This window comes from Cucurbita moschata, unplaced genomic scaffold (assembly GCF_002738365.1).
Source record: "Cucurbita moschata cultivar Rifu unplaced genomic scaffold, Cmos_1.0 Cmo_Scf00001, whole genome shotgun sequence".
Lineage (NCBI taxonomy): Eukaryota > Viridiplantae > Streptophyta > Magnoliopsida > Cucurbitales > Cucurbitaceae > Cucurbita > Cucurbita moschata.
Window position 1 is genome coordinate 1,109,614 of NW_019268517.1, and position 19,057 is coordinate 1,128,670.

At 37.0% G+C, this 19,057-nt stretch overlaps 3 protein-coding genes across 4 annotated transcripts in view; 2 read left to right on the top strand and 1 right to left on the bottom strand.

Annotated features, from left to right (window-relative positions):
- LOC111451479 (stem-specific protein TSJT1-like) overlaps nt 1-1,369 on the top strand; it is a 2,465-nt gene extending 1,096 nt beyond the window's left edge. The window contains exons 2-4 of the mRNA XM_023091925.1: nt 379-619; nt 710-830; nt 932-1,369. Of these exons, the coding sequence (XP_022947693.1) occupies nt 379-619; nt 710-830; nt 932-1,122 (553 nt within the window). The 3' untranslated portion in view covers nt 1,123-1,369. The remainder of the gene's footprint in view (nt 1-378; nt 620-709; nt 831-931) is intronic.
- Nucleotides 1,370-1,560: 191 nt separating this feature from the next.
- Nucleotides 1,561-5,330, bottom strand: LOC111451472 (meiotic recombination protein DMC1 homolog). Its single transcript, XM_023091913.1, has 15 exons — nt 5,246-5,330; nt 5,053-5,138; nt 4,501-4,592; nt 4,352-4,423; nt 4,190-4,228; nt 3,887-3,944; nt 3,760-3,805; nt 3,611-3,656; nt 3,103-3,164; nt 2,912-2,978; nt 2,742-2,834; nt 2,597-2,665; nt 2,411-2,489; nt 2,017-2,183; nt 1,561-1,772 (listed from the first exon to the last, which is right to left on the bottom strand). The coding sequence occupies exons 1-15, from the start codon at nt 5,263-5,265 to the stop codon at nt 1,728-1,730; spliced, it is 1,041 nt and encodes a 346-aa protein (XP_022947681.1). The 5' UTR covers nt 5,266-5,330; the 3' UTR covers nt 1,561-1,727.
- Nucleotides 5,331-6,576: 1,246 nt separating this feature from the next.
- LOC111446040 lies at nt 6,577-14,613 on the top strand. Of its 2 annotated transcripts, none has more exons than XM_023084664.1 (11): nt 6,577-7,390; nt 8,177-8,471; nt 8,668-8,833; nt 8,927-9,677; nt 9,792-10,215; nt 10,322-10,503; nt 10,774-10,933; nt 11,098-11,325; nt 11,411-11,758; nt 13,641-13,742; nt 13,899-14,613. In XM_023084664.1, exons 1-11 carry the CDS (start codon nt 6,879-6,881, stop codon nt 14,151-14,153), a joined length of 3,423 nt encoding a protein of 1,140 aa, XP_022940432.1. In that variant the 5' UTR covers nt 6,577-6,878; the 3' UTR covers nt 14,154-14,613. The 2 variants fall into 2 exon arrangements, with proteins under 2 accessions (XP_022940432.1, XP_022940440.1); XM_023084672.1 differs by having other exon boundaries at nt 6,578-7,390; nt 8,207-8,471.
- Nucleotides 14,614-19,057: the final 4,444 nt, after the last annotated feature.

The window sequence follows — 19,057 nt, forward strand, 5'->3', positions numbered from 1 at the left end:
CCCCCCCCCCCCCCCCCCCATTCTTGGTTTTATCTGCAATCAGGGGTTTACTTATATGATATTATGTCGTTAATTTGTGTTCTTTGAGGCAACTATTGGCCATTTTTTGTTTTGCTTCAGATTTTCCATTTTGACTCGATCAAAATTTTGGAGGGTCAAATCTTTCCAGATCAATGTTTAGTTTATATAATTTTAAACTTATGGGATTCTTGGTTTGGCAAGATTCTTTTACACTTCATCAATCATCAATAACTTTTATGGGATTTGTGTCGAATCGTTGGGGTTTGTTTGGCTTCTTGATTCTTCGTTCTTGTAAGAGCATTTGTTAGATTTGGCTGCTGTTGGGAAATTGATGAAATTTTGTGTTTATAACCATAGATTATTCGCGGTTGTGGACGACATTTTCTGCTTGTTCCAAGGGCACATTGAGAATGTTGCTCAGTTGAAGCAACAATATGGATTGAACAAAGCTGCGAATGAGGTTATCATTGTTATCGAAGCGTATCGAACGTTAAGGGATCGGGGTCCATATCCAGCTGATCAGGTGGTGAGAGATATTCAAGGGAAATTTGTGTTTGTTCTATTTGACAGTTCCTCAAAAGCTGCATTTTTTGCTTCTGTAAGTTGTTGCCCTGATCCCTTAGTTTAACCATTGATTGCTGCAGATTTCTTGTGTTTTTAACCTATTTTGTGTCTTTTTAATTCTTAGGATGCTGATGGGAGTGTTCCTCTCCACTGGGGAACTGATTCTGAGGGACAGCTTGTTCTCTCGGATGATGTAGAAATTATGAAGAAGGGTTGTGGAAAGTCATTTGCTTCTTTCCCCAAAGGTAATTATTTAGGGGAATTGTGGGCATCTCTTCTGGTATCATATCATATTCTCAGATGGTTCTTTTGTTTATTATTCATTGATTTTTCTGCACTATGTTAGGTTGCTTCTTCACAACATCCGGTGGGTTGAGGAGTTTTGAGCATCCACTGAATGAGCTGAAGCCAGTGCCAAGGGTGGACAGTTCAGGTCATGTCTGTGGAGCCAATTTCAAGGTGGATGAAGAGGCTCGAAAGGAAAGTTCAGGCATGCCAAGAGTTGGGAGTGCTGCAAACTGGTCTTCAAACTATTGAGTGCACTATTCGGCAAAGGCTTTGTTTACTTTGCCTTGGCCTTCCTCCAGCTTCTTTCCATATTTCCATATTTCATTACTCTTTTAACTGTGCCTTGTAAATGGGTACTTAGGGTTTATACTTCCCTTCCCGTTATGGGCATGTTTATGCAGTTACAACTTAATATCATATGAAACTTGCTGTGGCTTATTTGAGTTACATTCTAGATACGTGGAATAATAGTCTGTTTCTAAATGCTTTTGGGGTTGCCCTTCTCTAACAATTGGCTCTATACGTGTTCATAATGGCTGAAGGGCATTGATCCAAACAGATTTTCGCTGGTCTTGGATTTATGCCAAAAAGTTTCTCCTTGCCAAAATTGCATATTTGGCTGTATCTGAATAGAGTTGCAATTTAATGTTTACTAGAGAAAACGCTTTTTCATTATTTTTCCAAATGGATTGCACATGGGGTAGCTAAAGACGTTATGGATGCTAGAAGATACAATGTACATAGGTTCCTACATACTGTCACTTCAAGATAAAAATATGTATCCAGTAACTAGATGAAAAGTTTAAAACATTTCAACCTGTGTTTCCTTTAATTTTCCAGCACCACATGAGACGTCAATCCTTTGCATCTGCAATGCCCCCTGGTGTTATCTGAAAAACGTGGTTCTGTCAAGGAAAATTTGTGTGAAACGTGTATCAGCCTTTTCTCTTCTGCAATATCTACAGTATTTATCAATTTTTATGTCGTGATACGAGTGCAGTAGAACTGTAGAACTTACTGCTTGCTTACATCATTGGTTCGATGATTTCGGAAATCGTTGAGATTCATGGGATTTATGTTTATACTAACCAGAAAATGATAAATGAAGGTGTTGAAGTGTGACGTGATGTGAGTTAAGGATATAGCTTCAGACTCTGGCAGATTAGGAGCATCGAACACCTTACAGATGCGTTGTTCTCCTTTGCCTTTCCTGAACATCAGTCTTACCGTGGCAGCATGGGCAAGAACGTGGCCTCCTGCTGGTTTTTTGGGGTCTGATACGAACACTCCTCCACCTGGGTCTGCAACAACTGTTGTCAATAAGACAGATAGCGTGTTCAGTGATCAACATTTTGAATGATAAACACCAGTTTGGTGTACTCAACGGCAAACGATTTAGTCTCGGTCAATCCAGCTAATACAAGAAGTACCAAGGTCAAAATACTTTGAACATAAATTGAGCTAACATGTCTGTCATGGATTGCCTGAATGAGATGATTAAGCACTAGAAACGACTTCCATAAAGTTCAATCGCTACCTTGGTTAGTCATGTAAACTGCTACATTATACTCTTCTGCAATTTTAGTTAATCGGGACAGCATCTGCGCCAGTTTTTGCTGCATGACAACCAGCTTGTGTCATAATTGATGAAACAAGGTGACAGCTGAGATTTAGATAGGGAAATTAAATCCTGAGACGTCTGTTGAAGTCTATAGGATTCGACCTGGCGCTCTGCAAGTTCTCCTCTTCCAGTGAAATCCACTCGAAAAAGTGCAATGATAGAGTCAACAATCTGAAATTAAGAGATAGAATGTACGTCAGACAACATAGTTTTTGACATTTGAATTACAAGTTACCAGGTGACTCACCAGAAGTTTAAACGGTTCTTCAGACATCTTTGCCGCAAGGCCGAGCAAGAGGTTATGCTGATGTTCGTAGGTGTAGGCACGAGCATATATGATCTATTTCATTAGCAGCAAATTAATAAAAGATTTGTGTTCTGGTTGAAAGAAGATGTATGCAAAAGAATGGTGCTTACATTATCTAGCACAGCTCCCGGGTCCATGCCAAATCTTTCAGCTATAGGCACAATTCGATCAGGTCGGCTGCAAGTGTGTGTGGTTAAGGAGAGGACATATTGAAAAGAGGAACATCTCTGAAGATAATCATTTCAATTCACTAGACGTGCCGCAATAACGACATGATAAAAGAAGCTTCGAAAGAGGATACAAAGTGCCTTCAGTGTCGATGTATGCAACCTTTCCATTCCCTCCCCGCATGTTGGTGGGAAGCTGCGAAGGCAAACGCCAAGCACAATCGTTAAGATGTTATCAGATTTGATGCAGCTAAAGAGGCGCTAAGTACTTACGAGATTTATAAGAAAGATAAGTAAACCTGAGTTTTTCTTTGAATACATATATTACCAAATATAGCATACATAAATCGAACTCAATTTTAAAGATCAGATGCGAAGCCGAACAAGTATATGCTTCCAGGTTTTCTGAAATTCAATCTCAATTGTAATTCCATAACTATCTTGTGGGTACTTGACTTTCACTGGAGACTAGTAAGCGTAAGCTTTATAACAGGTGCCAGGAGAGTGAAAGGCATAAGTTATATTTGGACGGTGTCAAAACAATTTCTGTTAGTAACTGTTAAAATCTCATCGACTGAGAACCGGAAAAAGGAACAAGACTACATTGTACCCCAATGAATCTTCAGATGAGGCGTAGATTACCTGCGTAGAGACGCATAGAGTATGTGCGAGTTGTGTTTTCCCGGACCTAGCATTCGTTTAACGAGGTCAGAGGAGAAAGGCAATTTAAATACGGGACTTCGATTTTCAATAAACAAAATTGAAGCGCCTTTTAAAATATACAACGTCACCTGAATTCTCCAAAAGCTTCCGTGATCGCTAGAGTTTCAATTCCACCTTTTGGAAAGAATTAACACAACATTTAATGCTTATGATTGGTGAGATAGTGAAAAAGGAACGTAGTAAATCAGGACTTGCCTCCTAAGAGTTCATCGAGAGCCTGGCTTCCAGTCGTAATACGAACTACAGACTTTCTCTACAAACAAAAATCTAGGACTCAGTCTGCATTTCATGACGGACAATATTTTACTAGACTGTATCTTGAACTTATAGGAGCTACTAGAAAAACTAAAGGAAGTCGTACACAGTTGTTTCCGAACGCAAAACTTATAGCATGCGGGAAAGGAAAGGAAACTATGCGAACTATATACTTTTTGGTGAAATATGGATCTATTTGGTTACACTCCATTTGTTACCAACAAAAAAACAGAAGCAGCTTACCCTGAGCAGAACATCGCTTCCAGTGATATAACCAAAATTCTGAAAAACAACAGACATAATCACTGTTAATTGAAGAAAAGCTGGACCTCATCGCATTATGACATCATTGTGTAAACCATTGCACGCATCGTGGATAACAGAAGTGGTGATTGAGTCACTGACCACTAGCTTTTCGGCAGCTTCGCAGATCTTATCAACCTTCGCTTCGGATAAACCTTTTATCCCTGTCAAGTGCTAAGATACAAAACCCTTGGTCACTATAATTACATCAAATTCAGATTATATAGAATCGGATGTAAGAATTGCTCTACCTTCTTCGTGTGCATCATCAAACCATTGCAAGTGTATATCCCTGCATCCTGAAGCTTCTTCACGTCTCCAGCATTAATTCCATGAGAAGTCACTGCACAGAAAATGCCATAGGAACTCTATCAGATGTAGTGGAACAACAGAACAGCTTGATAGTTAGTTGATGGCTAAAACTAGTTGTATCTTCTCCTCGACTTTAGCAAAACTCTGGTCGAATTGCATGCCTTGAGAAAATAGACCACTACAAAAAATAAACCTTGCTAAACTGGATGCAAGGCTATGGCGAACTGAAAGGATCACTGAATTAAATTGCTGATGAATCAATCGAATGAGATTCAGTGATGCCGTATCGGCGATCTCATATCTCTTCGGAGAAAGAAAATCGATTAGCATTGGAGTTTTTCAAATCAACCTCGAGGTCAACAAGCAAATCACTAAGATAGAACGTCATGAAATCAAGTTTTGTTTGAACTTAACAAAACAAGCGTCAGCGAGGAAATACTTTGAATAGCGAAACCATAACTTAATTATAAGTTGTAAGCTCTGAAACTTACGTTTATCGATCGCTTCGAACAAGTCGTCTTCATCCTCAATATCTTCGCGCTCTACAATCTGAAGTTGCTGGCTCTGTTCTTCCGCTCTGAGCAACATCACAGCGACAAAATGAGAGAGAATGCGACGGATAGATTACAAAGTAATTGTTACAATTTGAAAACGAAAGATAACGAGAACAAATCTCTAACTCACTTTAGCGTTGCGAGCATCATCGTTGGCTTTGAAGGTGCCTAAATCGGAGGAGAACTATTTCCCGCTTGTGAACGAAACAGAGGAAGCCGTCTGGAACTTATGAAAAAAAATTAAATGACAACTGAATTTATAAGGGAGCGGGAACTTGTAAACGGCGGGGAAATTATGCGTTTTGACATAGCCTACATGGCAAAATCGTGACTACTTGGGAAGGGTATCTAGGACTTTTCACATCTTTTGGGATAACGCGCCCAAATTGATGTGAGCACTCCCATCTCCAGCAGACTGGCGTAACTAATTTCGCCAATCCCTACCATCTCGGGGATAAATTTGACTTTTCACTACCAGACTAACAAACCTCGATAATAATATACTTTCTTATCTTTTATCAATACGTGTCCAAATATATAGTTACAATATATTATATTCTTTTTTATATTAAATAATTTAATAGGGAGAGAAAGTGAAAACCAAATTAAAAAAAATAATATTTCACATTTGTTTTAGAGAAATTCCTAACCTTTTTTTTTCTAGCTAAAATTACCAAATTAAATAAATTGTATTGGTAAAACTGTAAATTAAAAATTTTATCGATTAATAAACTTTCGTGAGTATATTAGTTAAAACGTGTATATATTTATAACTTTATCAATTAAACTCATGAACGATTATTGATTAATTAATTTAGGTTATTGACTCAATTAATCAGATCCATATTTCAAAATCTGCGATCCTAGTGAGGTAATGGAAACTCAAAATGATATAATTTAATTATATTGATTATTAAATACAATTCACGCTATATTTCTTTGCTTACTTTAGCTTACTTTCTAACGAGAGACGTAATTATTAATTTTCAAATTTTGTTCATATGTGTTTTTTAGTTTGGATGGTTACAATAATATTATTTTATTAAATAAAATAAATGTAGATTTTATTTTAAAGTCGTGTTTTGTTTTTTCTTCAAAATATTTATAACATTTCCTTAATTTAATTTAGGTATTAATTTTTTTTTTAATATAAAAGATGATTAAGTAAATTAAAGATTAAAAATAACATTTTTATTGGAAGTACAGTTAGTTAATTCAATTAATTAAAAATATAAAACGAGATTATGATAATTATATTTAGTTATTTATTGATTGAAATATTTGTGAGATTTAAAAGAACTAAATTGAGAATTATGTGGAACATTTTTAATGGAAAAAAAAGAAAAAAAAAAAAAACGAAGAAATGAGGAGGTAAAAACGGAAAATAAAAGGGGAGCGTCTTGAAGGAAAGGTGGCGTGCTCAAAGCGTATACTGACCAATTATTTATCCCCGTCCCGTTATAACGTTTTCTTTTCCCACTGTCTCACTGGATTTCTAGGGTTTCTCTTCTTAACTTATTCACCAGGAGCGGTCCTCTTCCGGGCCTTTTCTTCCCGCTCCTTCTGCCCCTTTCCATGGATTATCCCTTTCTTTAACTTCAAATTTTGCTCGTTCTTACGTTTCATTCCATGCTTTACGCTTTATATATATATTTTTTGTTTCTGGATTATTTGATTCCTGTTCTGAAGGCTAAAACCTTCAACACTTCGATTCTTCGCCATTCTGACCTGTGGATTAATCCCGGAAGGCGCTGTTGGCCTCAATGCAGCTTCTTAACTCCGAAGAAACGGTCGCCGACTCGTCGGAAAGCGGCCTTGGGGAGGAAAGAAATTTGAAATCTTCTAACTTGGTTTCGTTTGAGGGTGATAGTGGAAACGAAACCGATGATTCGGTTATTGATGTATCGGGGAAAAACTTGGATTCTCACTTCTTGGAGGGTTCCCACAGCTCAGTGAAGGGTCTGTACATATTTCGGAATGCGTTCAATTTGATTCCGAAATCAGTTGGCAACTTTAGAGAATTGAGAATGCTGAAGTTCTTCGGGAACGAGATTAATTTGTTTCCGCCGGAGTTGAAGAACTTTTCGGGGTTAGAATGCTTGCAGGTGAAGTTATCATCACCGGGTTTTGGTGGTTTATCATTACACGAACTGAAGGATCTGAAGGAGCTCGAGCTATCGAAGATTCCTCCAAAACCTTCGTCGTTTCCAATTCTTAGTGAGATCGCTGGCCTTAAATGCTTGACTAAGCTCACTGTTTGTCACTTTTCTATTAGGTGAGTGAGCCTCATTTATACCTGTTTAGAAGTATAAAAGAAGTTGAACATTCTATCATTGCTTTAATTGCCTGCTGTGCTTGTTAGTTAGATGAGAATTTCATTCCTGCGAAGGTAGAACGAACTAATCTTATTAAGAAAATGATGAAGCGAGTTGGATTGTTTGATTGTTTTCTGCTTTTCAATATTATGTGTTATGGTCTATTGGAATGTTTTAGAAAGAGACAAAGTAACATTAGAGTGTCACTTTCTTTTGAACGATCCAAATGATTTGGAAAACAGTGACTTCAGTCTCATTCACTCTCGTCAATTTATTTTGAAGTTTTACGTAGGCTATCACATTAGGTGATATAGGAATCTAAAATTAGGATCTTTCTTCAATTGTTGCTGTAGGGTATCATTTTGAATGATAGATTATGTAATTGTTGTTGTTTGCATGCAAGTGTACGTACATGTCTATCACTTTTAGAAGTGTCAATTTTCCACGAGTTAATAGTGTCTTAGAAGTTTTAATATAATAATCCATATTTTTTTTTTATTATTTAACTAGTGATTCATTTCTGCTAGCCAGACATGTAACTGTGGCACCAATGTTGAATATCAGTTCATTAATTGTGATGTCTTGCTGTATAGATCCATACCTGGATGGATAAACAACGTATGTAGACTGGTGATACAATATGATGTTTTGTGATGTGAACTATTGAGCTTTAGTATGATTTTCATAACCATTTTTCATCCTAGTTTGTAAGTTTCTTATTATTTATTTATCTACTCTTAAACAAGGTATCTTTGTCGCGTTCCCTTTTCCTTCAGATTCCTTCCTCCTGAAATTGGCTGCCTGGATAGTTTGGAGTATCTAGATCTCTCATTTAATAAGATGAAGAGCCTTCCAGCAGAAATAGGCTATTTGAATGCCTTGATATCCTTGAGAGTTGCCAATAACAAGTTGGTGGAACTACCTCCAGCTTTGTCCTCCCTGCAAAAGTTGGAGAATTTGGATCTCTCAAGTAATAGGTTAACGTCATTGGGATCTCTTGAATTCGTATCTATGCATAGCCTTAAGAACTTAAATTTACAGGTATTTTGTCTTTTTTATTATATTTCATTTATATTTACATAGTTTCTTTGTCAAGTTGGTAATTGTAACCTTTCTGTCCAATCTAATGGTTTAGATTCTGTTCACTTAAATTTATTATACACGTTTTTACTCTGAATATGACATAACATATAATTTTTTAATTTTGTTTCCGCTATGGTTTTTCCTTGTGGTATAGTACAATAAGTTTCTAAGAAGCTGTCAGATACCCTCCTGGATATGCTGCAACTTTGAAGGAAATTGTGGAGACAAAATAGCTGATGAAGAATGTATTAGTTCTACAGTTGAAATGGATGTTTATGAAGCCACCATTCCAGACAATAGTGATAATTTTCCACATAAAGGTGTGTTCTGCGGTCATTTTATGCTCAATGATTGAACATGGATTTTTCATTTTGGTTCTTTGATTTTCACTGTCAAGAACTCTGTTTTTGCAGGTATTCGTAATCTCTCATCAAACCTATTAATGGGATCTTCAACAAACAGTAGATCATTTGCATCTCGAAAATCAGGTAAGCGATGGCGGAGACGACATTATTTACAGCAAAAAGCTCGCCAGGAGCGTTTGAATAATAGCAGGAAGTGGAAAGGAGTAGATCATCATACTGAAGTAAAGATCCATGAAAATCATGAACTTGGGAGGCTTGATACTGCTCCTACTTCTGAAACTACAGTTGAAGATTCATCAGTTATTGAGGAGTTATATGATAGTAAAGAGACCAGTCATGGAAAAGATGAAGGGGAAGATCTTATCAAGAACCATGAGAAGGACAATTTTGATGTCAAAAAGGAACTACCTGTGGAGGATTGCTCAGGTATCTGTATTGGTGCTGCAGGAAAAATGACAAGGGACGACAATGAATGTCATGAGCCCAGTGAGACTTTGCCGCTACCAGGAAATGAAGCACATGACCTAGAAGGGTCATCATCCCAAATATCAAAGGATAATGCTAAGTTGAAAAGATATTCTGAGAGGGAACTTGATAATCCTAAACCTTGCAAGTCAAGAAAGGCAGCTGAAGATAGCTCAAGTTTATCTTGCAAGTACAATAATATATCATTTTGCAGCGTTGAAGATTATGTACCAGATGGATTTTATGATGCAGGGCGTGATCGTCCCTTTATGTCATTAAGGAATTATGAGCAAAATTTTCATCTTGATTCTCGTGAAGTCATTCTTGTCAACAGGTAGATTAGTTAAGACATTATATTGGTGACTGATTATTTATTGAGTAGATTGAGTATCCAATGACTTTCATACTGGGGAGTGGAAAATGATAATGATTATTTGTATGTGCCCAGGGAACATGATGAATTATTAGACTCTACAGTGATATCTGCGAAGTCATTGGTACTTCGTCTAAAGCAGATTAACCGAACCCAAGAAAGACATCAAGTTCTTGATGACATGCATATCATACAAGTACTTGCTCTATTTGTGTCTGATCATTTTGGAGGCAGTGATAGAAGTGCAATGGTTGAGAAAACACGGAAAGCTGTTTCTGGTTCCAAGTATCAGAAGCCTTTTGTCTGCACCTGCTCAACTGGAGATCGGAATAATCTTACTGCGTCCACTAAATTAACGGTGGATAATTATGAGGATATTCTTTTCACTGATATCTGTGAGAAATCTCTTCGTGCTATTAAAGCTAGTCGAAATTCCGTCATAGTTCCCCTTGGAGCTCTGAAATTTGGTGTGTGCAGGCATAGAGCGCTTCTTCTTAAGGTGATTATCTTACTGTAATAACCTTTCCTTGCTTGTTCTTGTTGGGTCTTTCTGTAATGACTGGTTTTATATTTACTTGGATTTAACAAAGCTTTGATTACCCCAGTATTTGTGTGACCGAATGGAGCCTCCAGTACCTTGTGAGCTTGTGAGAGGTTACTTGGATTTCTTGCCTCATGCCTGGAATGTGATCTTAGTGAAAAGAGGCAATGCTTTGGTTCGAATGGTTGTTGATGCATGTCGACCAAATGATATACGAGAAGAAGCAGATCCCGAGTATTTTTGCAGGTAGGTTTTTCTTGTCAGTTCCAATGGCCTTGACATTTCTCCAACTACATATGCATGTTTAAGGATTGAATCTGAATGTCTAATGTTCCTGTGCACTTGTTTATTTATTTTATTGTTATGATAATGTAAATTCGTTCCTTATTATTCTGTATAGTGTTTGTTCTTAACTTTATTACACTTTGATTCAGTTCCATGTTTCAGAATTCATTGCTTACAGTTTTGATCTGATATATTTATATTTATCTTGTAACTTTTTGTCTGTTGTGATAGGTATATTCCTCTCAGTCGTGCAGAACTTCCTATTTCTTTCGGAATGTCACCCAGTCCAGGGTTTTCCTTCCCGTCTCTGTCCAACTGTGATGAGATTGAGAAGGCACCTTCTAGTTCTGTGTTAAAGTGCAAACTTGGGTCAGTTGAGGCTGCTGCAAAGGTAACATTTTAGACGATTAAAAAGTTTTGTTTATCTTAATGTTATGCTGTACTGATTTGAGGTATTATTTTAATTAGTATTGTGCTATGCTGTGTGCTATATCGTTGCTTTTTTCATTTAGAAACCTTTGATGAGGTACATTTATTATGTGTTGGACATTGCAGTTACGGATGCTTGAAGTTTGTGAATCTTCATTTGATGAGATAAGGAACTTTGAATACAGTTGCTTAGGTGAAGTTAGAATACTGGGTGCTTTGAAACACTCCTGCATAGTACAGATGTATGGGCATCAGATATCTTCTGAATGGATTCCTTCTGAGGATGGAAAACCGAAGCGCCGGTTACTTAGATCTGCAATTTTTTTAGAGCACGTTAAAGGGGGATCTTTAAAGGTAAGCTGTCTTATAGCTTGTTATGTTACCATTTTTGTATCAGTAATTGTTTTTCTCAATTTATGTTCTGTTTTGTATGTTGTAGAGCTACTTGGACAAGTTGTACCAAGCTGGGAAAAAGCACATTCCAATGGATCTGGCATTGCATGTAGCTCGAGATGTTGCAAGTGCTTTGGTAGAGCTGCATTCAAAACACATCATTCATCGTGACATCAAAAGTGAAAATGTTTTGATAGATTTTGATGAAAATTCTGATGGAGTTCCCATGGTTAAGCTTTGTGATTTTGATAGAGCAGTGCCCCTTCGATCTTCCTTGCACACTTGTTGCATTGCCCATACTGGAATACCTCCTCCTGATGTTTGTGTTGGAACACCTCGATGGATGGCTCCAGAAGTTCTACGAGCAATGCATACACCAAATGTTTATGGACTGGTATGTAGATTAGCATTTCACTTTTTCTTGTGGATGTGTTAGGCTTTCAGATCAGCGTTTCTTTTTGACACTACTGAGTCATTCTTGGTATGGTGCTATACATTTCTAACTATCTGTTCTGGCTTAGAGTGGAATGGAAATATGCCAATATGCCATGAAGTTGAGAAGAATTAGGAGAATAATTAAGTGTCCGGAAATGCCCTCTGGAAAATATATATTTTTTTTCTGCGGGGGGGGGTAGTTCTTTGTAGAAAAATATCTAGACCCCAGGGACCTGTCTGTTGTTGGGTGGATTGTCCTTACACCTGTGCCACAACATTTCTCCAAAATCAGTAAATGTCTCTGCTGGAGTGGTGCTCTACAGCAGCAAGGCCGGTGGTAGCAACAACAGGATTGAAGACCTCTGGCAAATAGTGTCCGAGAGTTTGGGTTCAGGGTGTTCTGTTAACAAGCTGGATGCTAGGAATTGACACGTTGTTGGAACTACAGATGGACTTGATATTTCCCGCAAAGGGGTGTGGTAGGGGTGGATGTATATGAGGTATAGGCTTGCTGACTTTGAAGAAGAAAGAGGAAAATGAAGGGATAAGGTAATATACTTCTTAATGAGCTGGAAGAGAAGACTAATTTTTACACCCCATTTTTAACACAGTGAGATGGTTCAAACAAATGCCCAAAGCCCCACCCTTTTTTGTCAGGATTTCAATAGAGTTGCTTTTTATTCTGGATTTTTATTCTGTTTAGGGGGGAAAAAGATTCACAAACAGCTACCAATTTTTATGGTCTATGGGTGGGCCTACTTGGAGAAAACCCTAGCTACTTTCGAGAGCTGGGTGTCACTAGCAAAACTTGGGCTATTAACATAGACAGCAGACGGACTTAAGGGACAGTGGGGAATAATTAGATTCTCAATGGGTTTGCTTCACTTGCATTATAGCTTCATCGATTAACCACTCCTCGATGATAAAGTGAGTTTTAAGGGCAAAAAATTGTTAGGTATTTGTCTGTCTGCCACTGTGGTTCTTTTAACATATTTGGATAGGTGGGGGATAGGTAGCCTACAGGTTACAATTCTTCGGAACAAACATCTAACCTTACTATGTGACACTGCATCCAGCTAAATGTCAATCTCCCTGACATCAACTAACTTCTGAGTTTGAAATTTTAACTATAGCTTTAGTGCATAGGGCGTCGAATAACCACCTGAGTTTGGAGACCAGGGAGCCAGTGTTAATACAGTAGGAAGAAACAACAAGTTTACGAAGCTACATGGAAATCATTTGATCTATTAGTCACATAAACTTCCTTCTTTTCCATTGAGGTCAAGGTGAAATGTTTCAATGGTGGGGCTATTAATAGGCATGTAAGGCCTTCATTTTGTAATACTGGGGGGCGGGGGGAGACCAATAATGGAAGGAGGTAGCCCTGGCATATGAAATATGGGGCTAGGGGGAGTCAAGATATTATCTTTTTCCTGTAAAACCATTAGCAAGGACTGAATGGGAGATGCTAGATGTCAGTACCAGGAAGTGATGTGTGAGAGTGATGCAAGCTAAATATATAGCTGGGAACTGGAACGAGATGTGTTTTTATTGGGGTGTCCCAAACCTCTCAACTGTTTGGAGGTTTTGTAACTGCCCATTCACACTTCCTTCCATTCTTTTGTGTTCTATCAAAAATATATTCTTGCCATTTGGATTGTAATTTAAAATTAGCATTCTGCGTCCATCCTGTCATTCCCCAGTACACTTTGTGAGTTAGTGTAGAAGGAAATTCATGCATCGTCTGATTTTTCTCACACCACACATTTAGTTGTGCATTATGTTGTCAAGTTATGATGTCGATAATTTGATGATATTTCAATCTTACCTTTGGTTTGCAGGAAGTGGATATTTGGTCATTTGGATGTCTGTTATTTGAACTGTTGACTTTTCAAATTCCGTACTTGGGGCTGACAGAATTGCAGATTTTCGATCAACTTCAGGTTTCTTTTACTCTCTTGATCTAGTTTTCCATTTCCCAGGACTTCTTTTAAAAAGAATTGGATTTCTCATTTTTTTAAAGTAGAATTGCCATTTAGATCCAAATTTGAAGGTGTTGGATTTTCCCTGATTAATACTTGTGCCCTCAACCTGAACAGATGGGTAAACGACCAGAATTGATAGGAGAGCTTGAGGAGGAGGCACTGGGGTTGATAAAGGAAAGCGCAATGTCTCAATCTGTTCAAGAATCAGATGGTTCAGAGAAAGACCAAGAAACCAAAACATTCTTGATCGACTTGTTTTGCAAGTGTACTAAAAAAAATCCGAACGACCGACCAACAGCGGAAGAACTACACAAAATTCTGCTTGAGCACACAGCCAAAGTGAAATCTTTAGAAAAACTAGCCACATGAAATTGATATCCTCAGCCGCCCCATAACCTTATCCCAAATTTTTGAAGCCCTAGAATGTTTGTATTATGTTTCCTGGATCCTTGTAGTAGGGCCTTCTGTCCCCTGAATTAGTCATAGTCTCACAGGTTGTTTTAGAATACAGTGGCTGGCGCTAAGTAAGTAGTAAAGGTAGAATATCTAATCGTAATGTAATTAAAACCCACAATTTTTTAGGCAAATTTACCCCCACATCCAAACCAGTGAGGAGAATTGATTCTGATGCAGTTGTGTGTAGAGAAAACTTGAGGAAGACATTTAAGAGAAACGTGGGATCCTCATTAGTTGTACCCCTCACCGTTCTCTTCAACGTAATCTTATTATCAATTGTTTTCCCCATGCTTTCTTTGACCTGACCGTCCTTGATAAAGTCAAGATTTTAGCTTTATTTGCTTTATACAGAGCCACGCGGATATCATCATAATCTTCATATTCCTTCACTGAATCCTTCTCTTTTCTCTTCATCATTCTGTTCGTGTAATGTAATTAAGTAAAAGAAAGAGTTTATTCTGAGTTTGAGTTTAGAACCTTGGCTCGACTAGTTCATCGTGTTTTTATTTTTTATGTTATTGATCAACATGTGGGAGTAATAGATTCGAACCAAAGACTTGTTGATCAACTTTGATTAGTTTATCAGGTTTAGATGTGGGACTAATAGATTTGAACCAATGACTTATTGATCAGCTTTGACTAGTTTATCAAGTTTAGATGGACGTGTTCGAACACGGCAAGCTTGATGCTGAAAAAGAAAAAGGTGGCCGACTTTCCTTTACAAATATATGCTGAAAAAGGATTATTCTGAATTTAGAATCTTGGGGGGGAACCCTAATCCTAGGTAGGCATAGAACTTGAAGGTCCTTAATTGTTTAAATAAGAACCCTCTGCCCTTTTGAGCTTTCTTTAACCCCACAAACACAGAAAGGAAAAGGGTTTGCCTTTTGTGCCTTTTGCCATTGCCTCCTCGAAGCACACATAAGGACCACCCTTAAGATATAAATGACCCCTCAATTTCTAGCCTCTCTAGGGGTTGTTGGGCTAAAACCCCTTTTAATTTTTAATTTTTAATTTTTAATCCTTCATTCTGATTCCCTTCTCCTTTCATAAAGCCTTAAAGTCCACATTCACAATAAATTTATATCGACCAAATCGCTCGCTCGCTCTTTCTGTTTCCCATTTGGCGTGCCTATTATGCATCAAAATATGTACCCAAAAAGGGGATATAAATACGCAAATGTTGGGATCTTCAAGTCTTGTATTAAATCATTAAAAATTCAATTTTTGTATTTAATAAGTATTTGTTTATTTTTAAATTTAAAAATGATAAAATCATATTGGTGAATTTATATGGTACGAAACTATGCAAAATTGTGAGTTTAATTGCAAGGTTAAGATTCTTTATATTCTCATATTAAAGTAGTAGAGAGTATGATAATATAAGTGAATAATTATTACATATATAATAAGCTTTACAAGTCACTCACCATGATAGTTCTTATTTTTTAATTACGTGAGGTAAAAAACTTTTTGGAGGGCAAATTTTCAAACATGGACACACTTTCAATTTTTAAACTAAAAAATTTAATGTCCACAAGTTTGAGATACATTTCTAAGAAAAAAAATTATTTTGTGACAATCGAGTACATAAGAGGTACACGAATGAATTGAGATTATTTTCGAATGATAGCGATTACAAAGATATGATAGTTAAAGAAAACTTACAAAAATTGCTATAAACTATATGTTGGTTTGTGGGAATAGTATTCACTCTCAGTAAGTAGTCCAAGACAAATATGTGATCATGTTGCAGGAATATAGAAGAATGATCGGACTATTAAGTGTTGTTTGAGATCCCACATCGGTTGGAGAGAAACGAAACATTCTTTATAATGGAGTGGAAATCTCTCGCTAGTTGACACATTTTAAAATCGTGAGACTAATGGTTGTACATAATGGACCAAAATAAACAATATCTACTAGCGGTGGGTTTTAGCTCTTACAAACGGTATTAGAGTCCGACACCAAGTAGTGTGCCAGTGAGGATGCTGGACCTAGAGGTGGGTAGATTGTGAGATCTCATATTGGTTGGAGAGGAGAATGAAACATTTCTTATAAGAATGTAAAAACCTCTCTTTAAAAGACGCATTTTAAGTCGTGAGGCTGACAACGATACATAACAAAGCAAAAGGACAATATCTACTAACGATAGACTTGGACCGTTACATGTCGAATGTAGATTCATACTATGTATATTATGCATATTATGTATAACTTTAGAAGAAAAACAATAAACATATTCCATTTAATAAGCATTTATATCTATAAGATATGCTTTTCATTTTAAATTCGCATGGGATTAAACAAATGATCAAGAGTATACAAAGCCAACGCCTTTATTATAACAACTCATATTCAGGATTCGGATCAAGATTTGATGCTTGATGGTCCCAAAATTCTCTTATAATATGGTCACGTTACTTACTTCTCGCTTCTAAGAGTGAAGACTATCCTCACATACCAACACGGGTCTTTTCAACATGTTTTATTCTCACCCAACATAGAATTACTTCAAGCAAAACAGCTAAAAACAAAGGTGTATCTCGTTTGTACGAGTAGTAACTTTCAATTTTTTTAAAAAGTTTTTCTTGGTCATTCTATCATTAAGATTACTCTCATTCAGGTGTGATTTCGGTTCATTCATGCACCCATCTTTTACTCTACTGTTACATACATCGACCTCTTAAAAGGACACAGGCTATGAACACCCCAATCTGTATGAATATTTATCTCTTTGCTAAACTCGACTTAAGTATTAGTATTGATGTGACAAACATTACACGATGTGTTGTTTTTATCTTTCGTAGGTCACATTTCTCGTGATTTGTCATCAGTAACATGGGCGATCGATCGACCTATCTATGCCAAGTTTAAAATATAATTCAAATTCAAAACCATAAAAGTGACAAGGAAGAATTCTCATGCACAAACGTTCCCATCTTTTTGGTTTGGCTCTTTGGATTGTTCTAAGAATAAAGTGTTCTTCGTTTATGGTGAAACACATTCTAATCTCTGTCGGTCTCTCTCTCTCATAGCTAGAGAGAGAAAGAGAGAGTAAAAAAGGGCCTCCACGCGAATATAGGGTTCTCGAGGGGTAATTAATGCAAAAAAATGAACCCACCAAGCCCTTCTCTGCAAAAGAGCTGAATGAGTTAGGGTTGGCGTGATAATATTCAATTTGCACCAACAAGGGACCACTGTTTTATTTTTACTTTTCTTTTTAGTCCCTCCTTTTTTAGTTTCTTCTATTTATACCCCTCTTCTTCAACCTCTTGCTTCTCCATCCTAAACCCTAATTTCATCACCTTTTCCCTTCAAATTATGGTGAATCACTAACAGTTGAAGCTGCCAGCATGATCTTAAATTTTCTCTCTCTTGTTTTCGTCGTCGAGGAAATATCAGATCATGCGACAGTTTCACCTGTTGTCGTTTTTCCCTCACAAACCCTAATCCCTTCAAAATTTTCATTTAATTTGGATCAATTCCTTTCATAATTGAGTTTTGTGATCCTTTTTCTTGTTCCTTTTAGGTTTTAGGGTTTAGGGTTTAGGGTTTCATGATCTGAGAGAAATTAGGGTTTCATGATCTGAGAGAAATTAGGGTTTCTGATTCCTTGTTCAAAGCTTCTGATCATGGCGGCGGCCTTATCTTTATGCTCTTTCCAGCAACAGCCGATGTGGGTATCCTTTAATTTTTCAAGATTTCATTACGCCATATGCATTTTTCTATCTCGTAATTGGTTATTTATTTATTTATTTCTTTTTTTTTCTGTAAGATTCTTAGAGTTTCAGTTTGTGTATTTCATGTAGTTTTTTTGGGATTGCTGCCATGAACATTTCTACCCGTTTTTTAAATCGGTAGCTACCTATTTAAGATTTAATATTCGTGTTCTATCGAATTGGTTTCTTTCTCGTGATCAAAATTATTTTCAGCTTGTGGGAGATCTTTATTTGGGTATTAATCGGGTTCTCTTCAATATGGCTTCCAACAAATTGATTAGACAAACAATTTAAAGAAAGTATCGATATGAACGAAGATATCTTAATCATATAATATGAACTTCTAGAAACACGTAAAATAAAAAATGTTAAACTCAAGTTATAATTAATGTCACGTTAAAGAAGAATCAAGCTCATTTATACAACAATAGATTCAGTTTACTTCGTATGTTCCTAGATGATTATAATGTATTTTTCAGTATTAAAACTTTTTATTTACTTTTTAGTTATGTTTACGGGCTAATTATGATTATAAAATATGAAAATTATTTATGCTTCCTTCTAACCTAAAACTAAGTTTATTTGCAATTCTACGTAGTTCAAGTTGTATGCTTAAAGTTATTAGAAAGTGGTTGGGGGACATCACAATCCACCCCCTTCGGAGCCCAACGTCCTCGCTGGCACTCTTTCCTTCTTCCAATCGATGTGGGACCACCCGCAAATCTACCCCCTTTGGGGTCTAGCGTCCTTACTAGCACACCACCTTGTGTCTACCTCTCTTCGGGGAACAGCGAGAAGGCTGACACATCGTCCGGTGTCTGGCTCTGATATCATTGTAACGACCCAGATCCACCACTAGCAGATATTGTCCTCTTTGGGCTTCCCCTTTCGGACTTCCCCTCAAGGCTCTACTAGGGAAGGTTTCCACACCCTTATAAATGGTAATTTATTCTCCTCCCTAACGAACGTGGGACATCATCTAAAAATCTTTTTTTTCAATAAAATTGTTACATCTAATTTTCAGGAGTTGAAAACATTTAGGATGAAACCATCTTAATTTAGGGTTTTAGATCTAATTTAGATCGAATTTTCGCG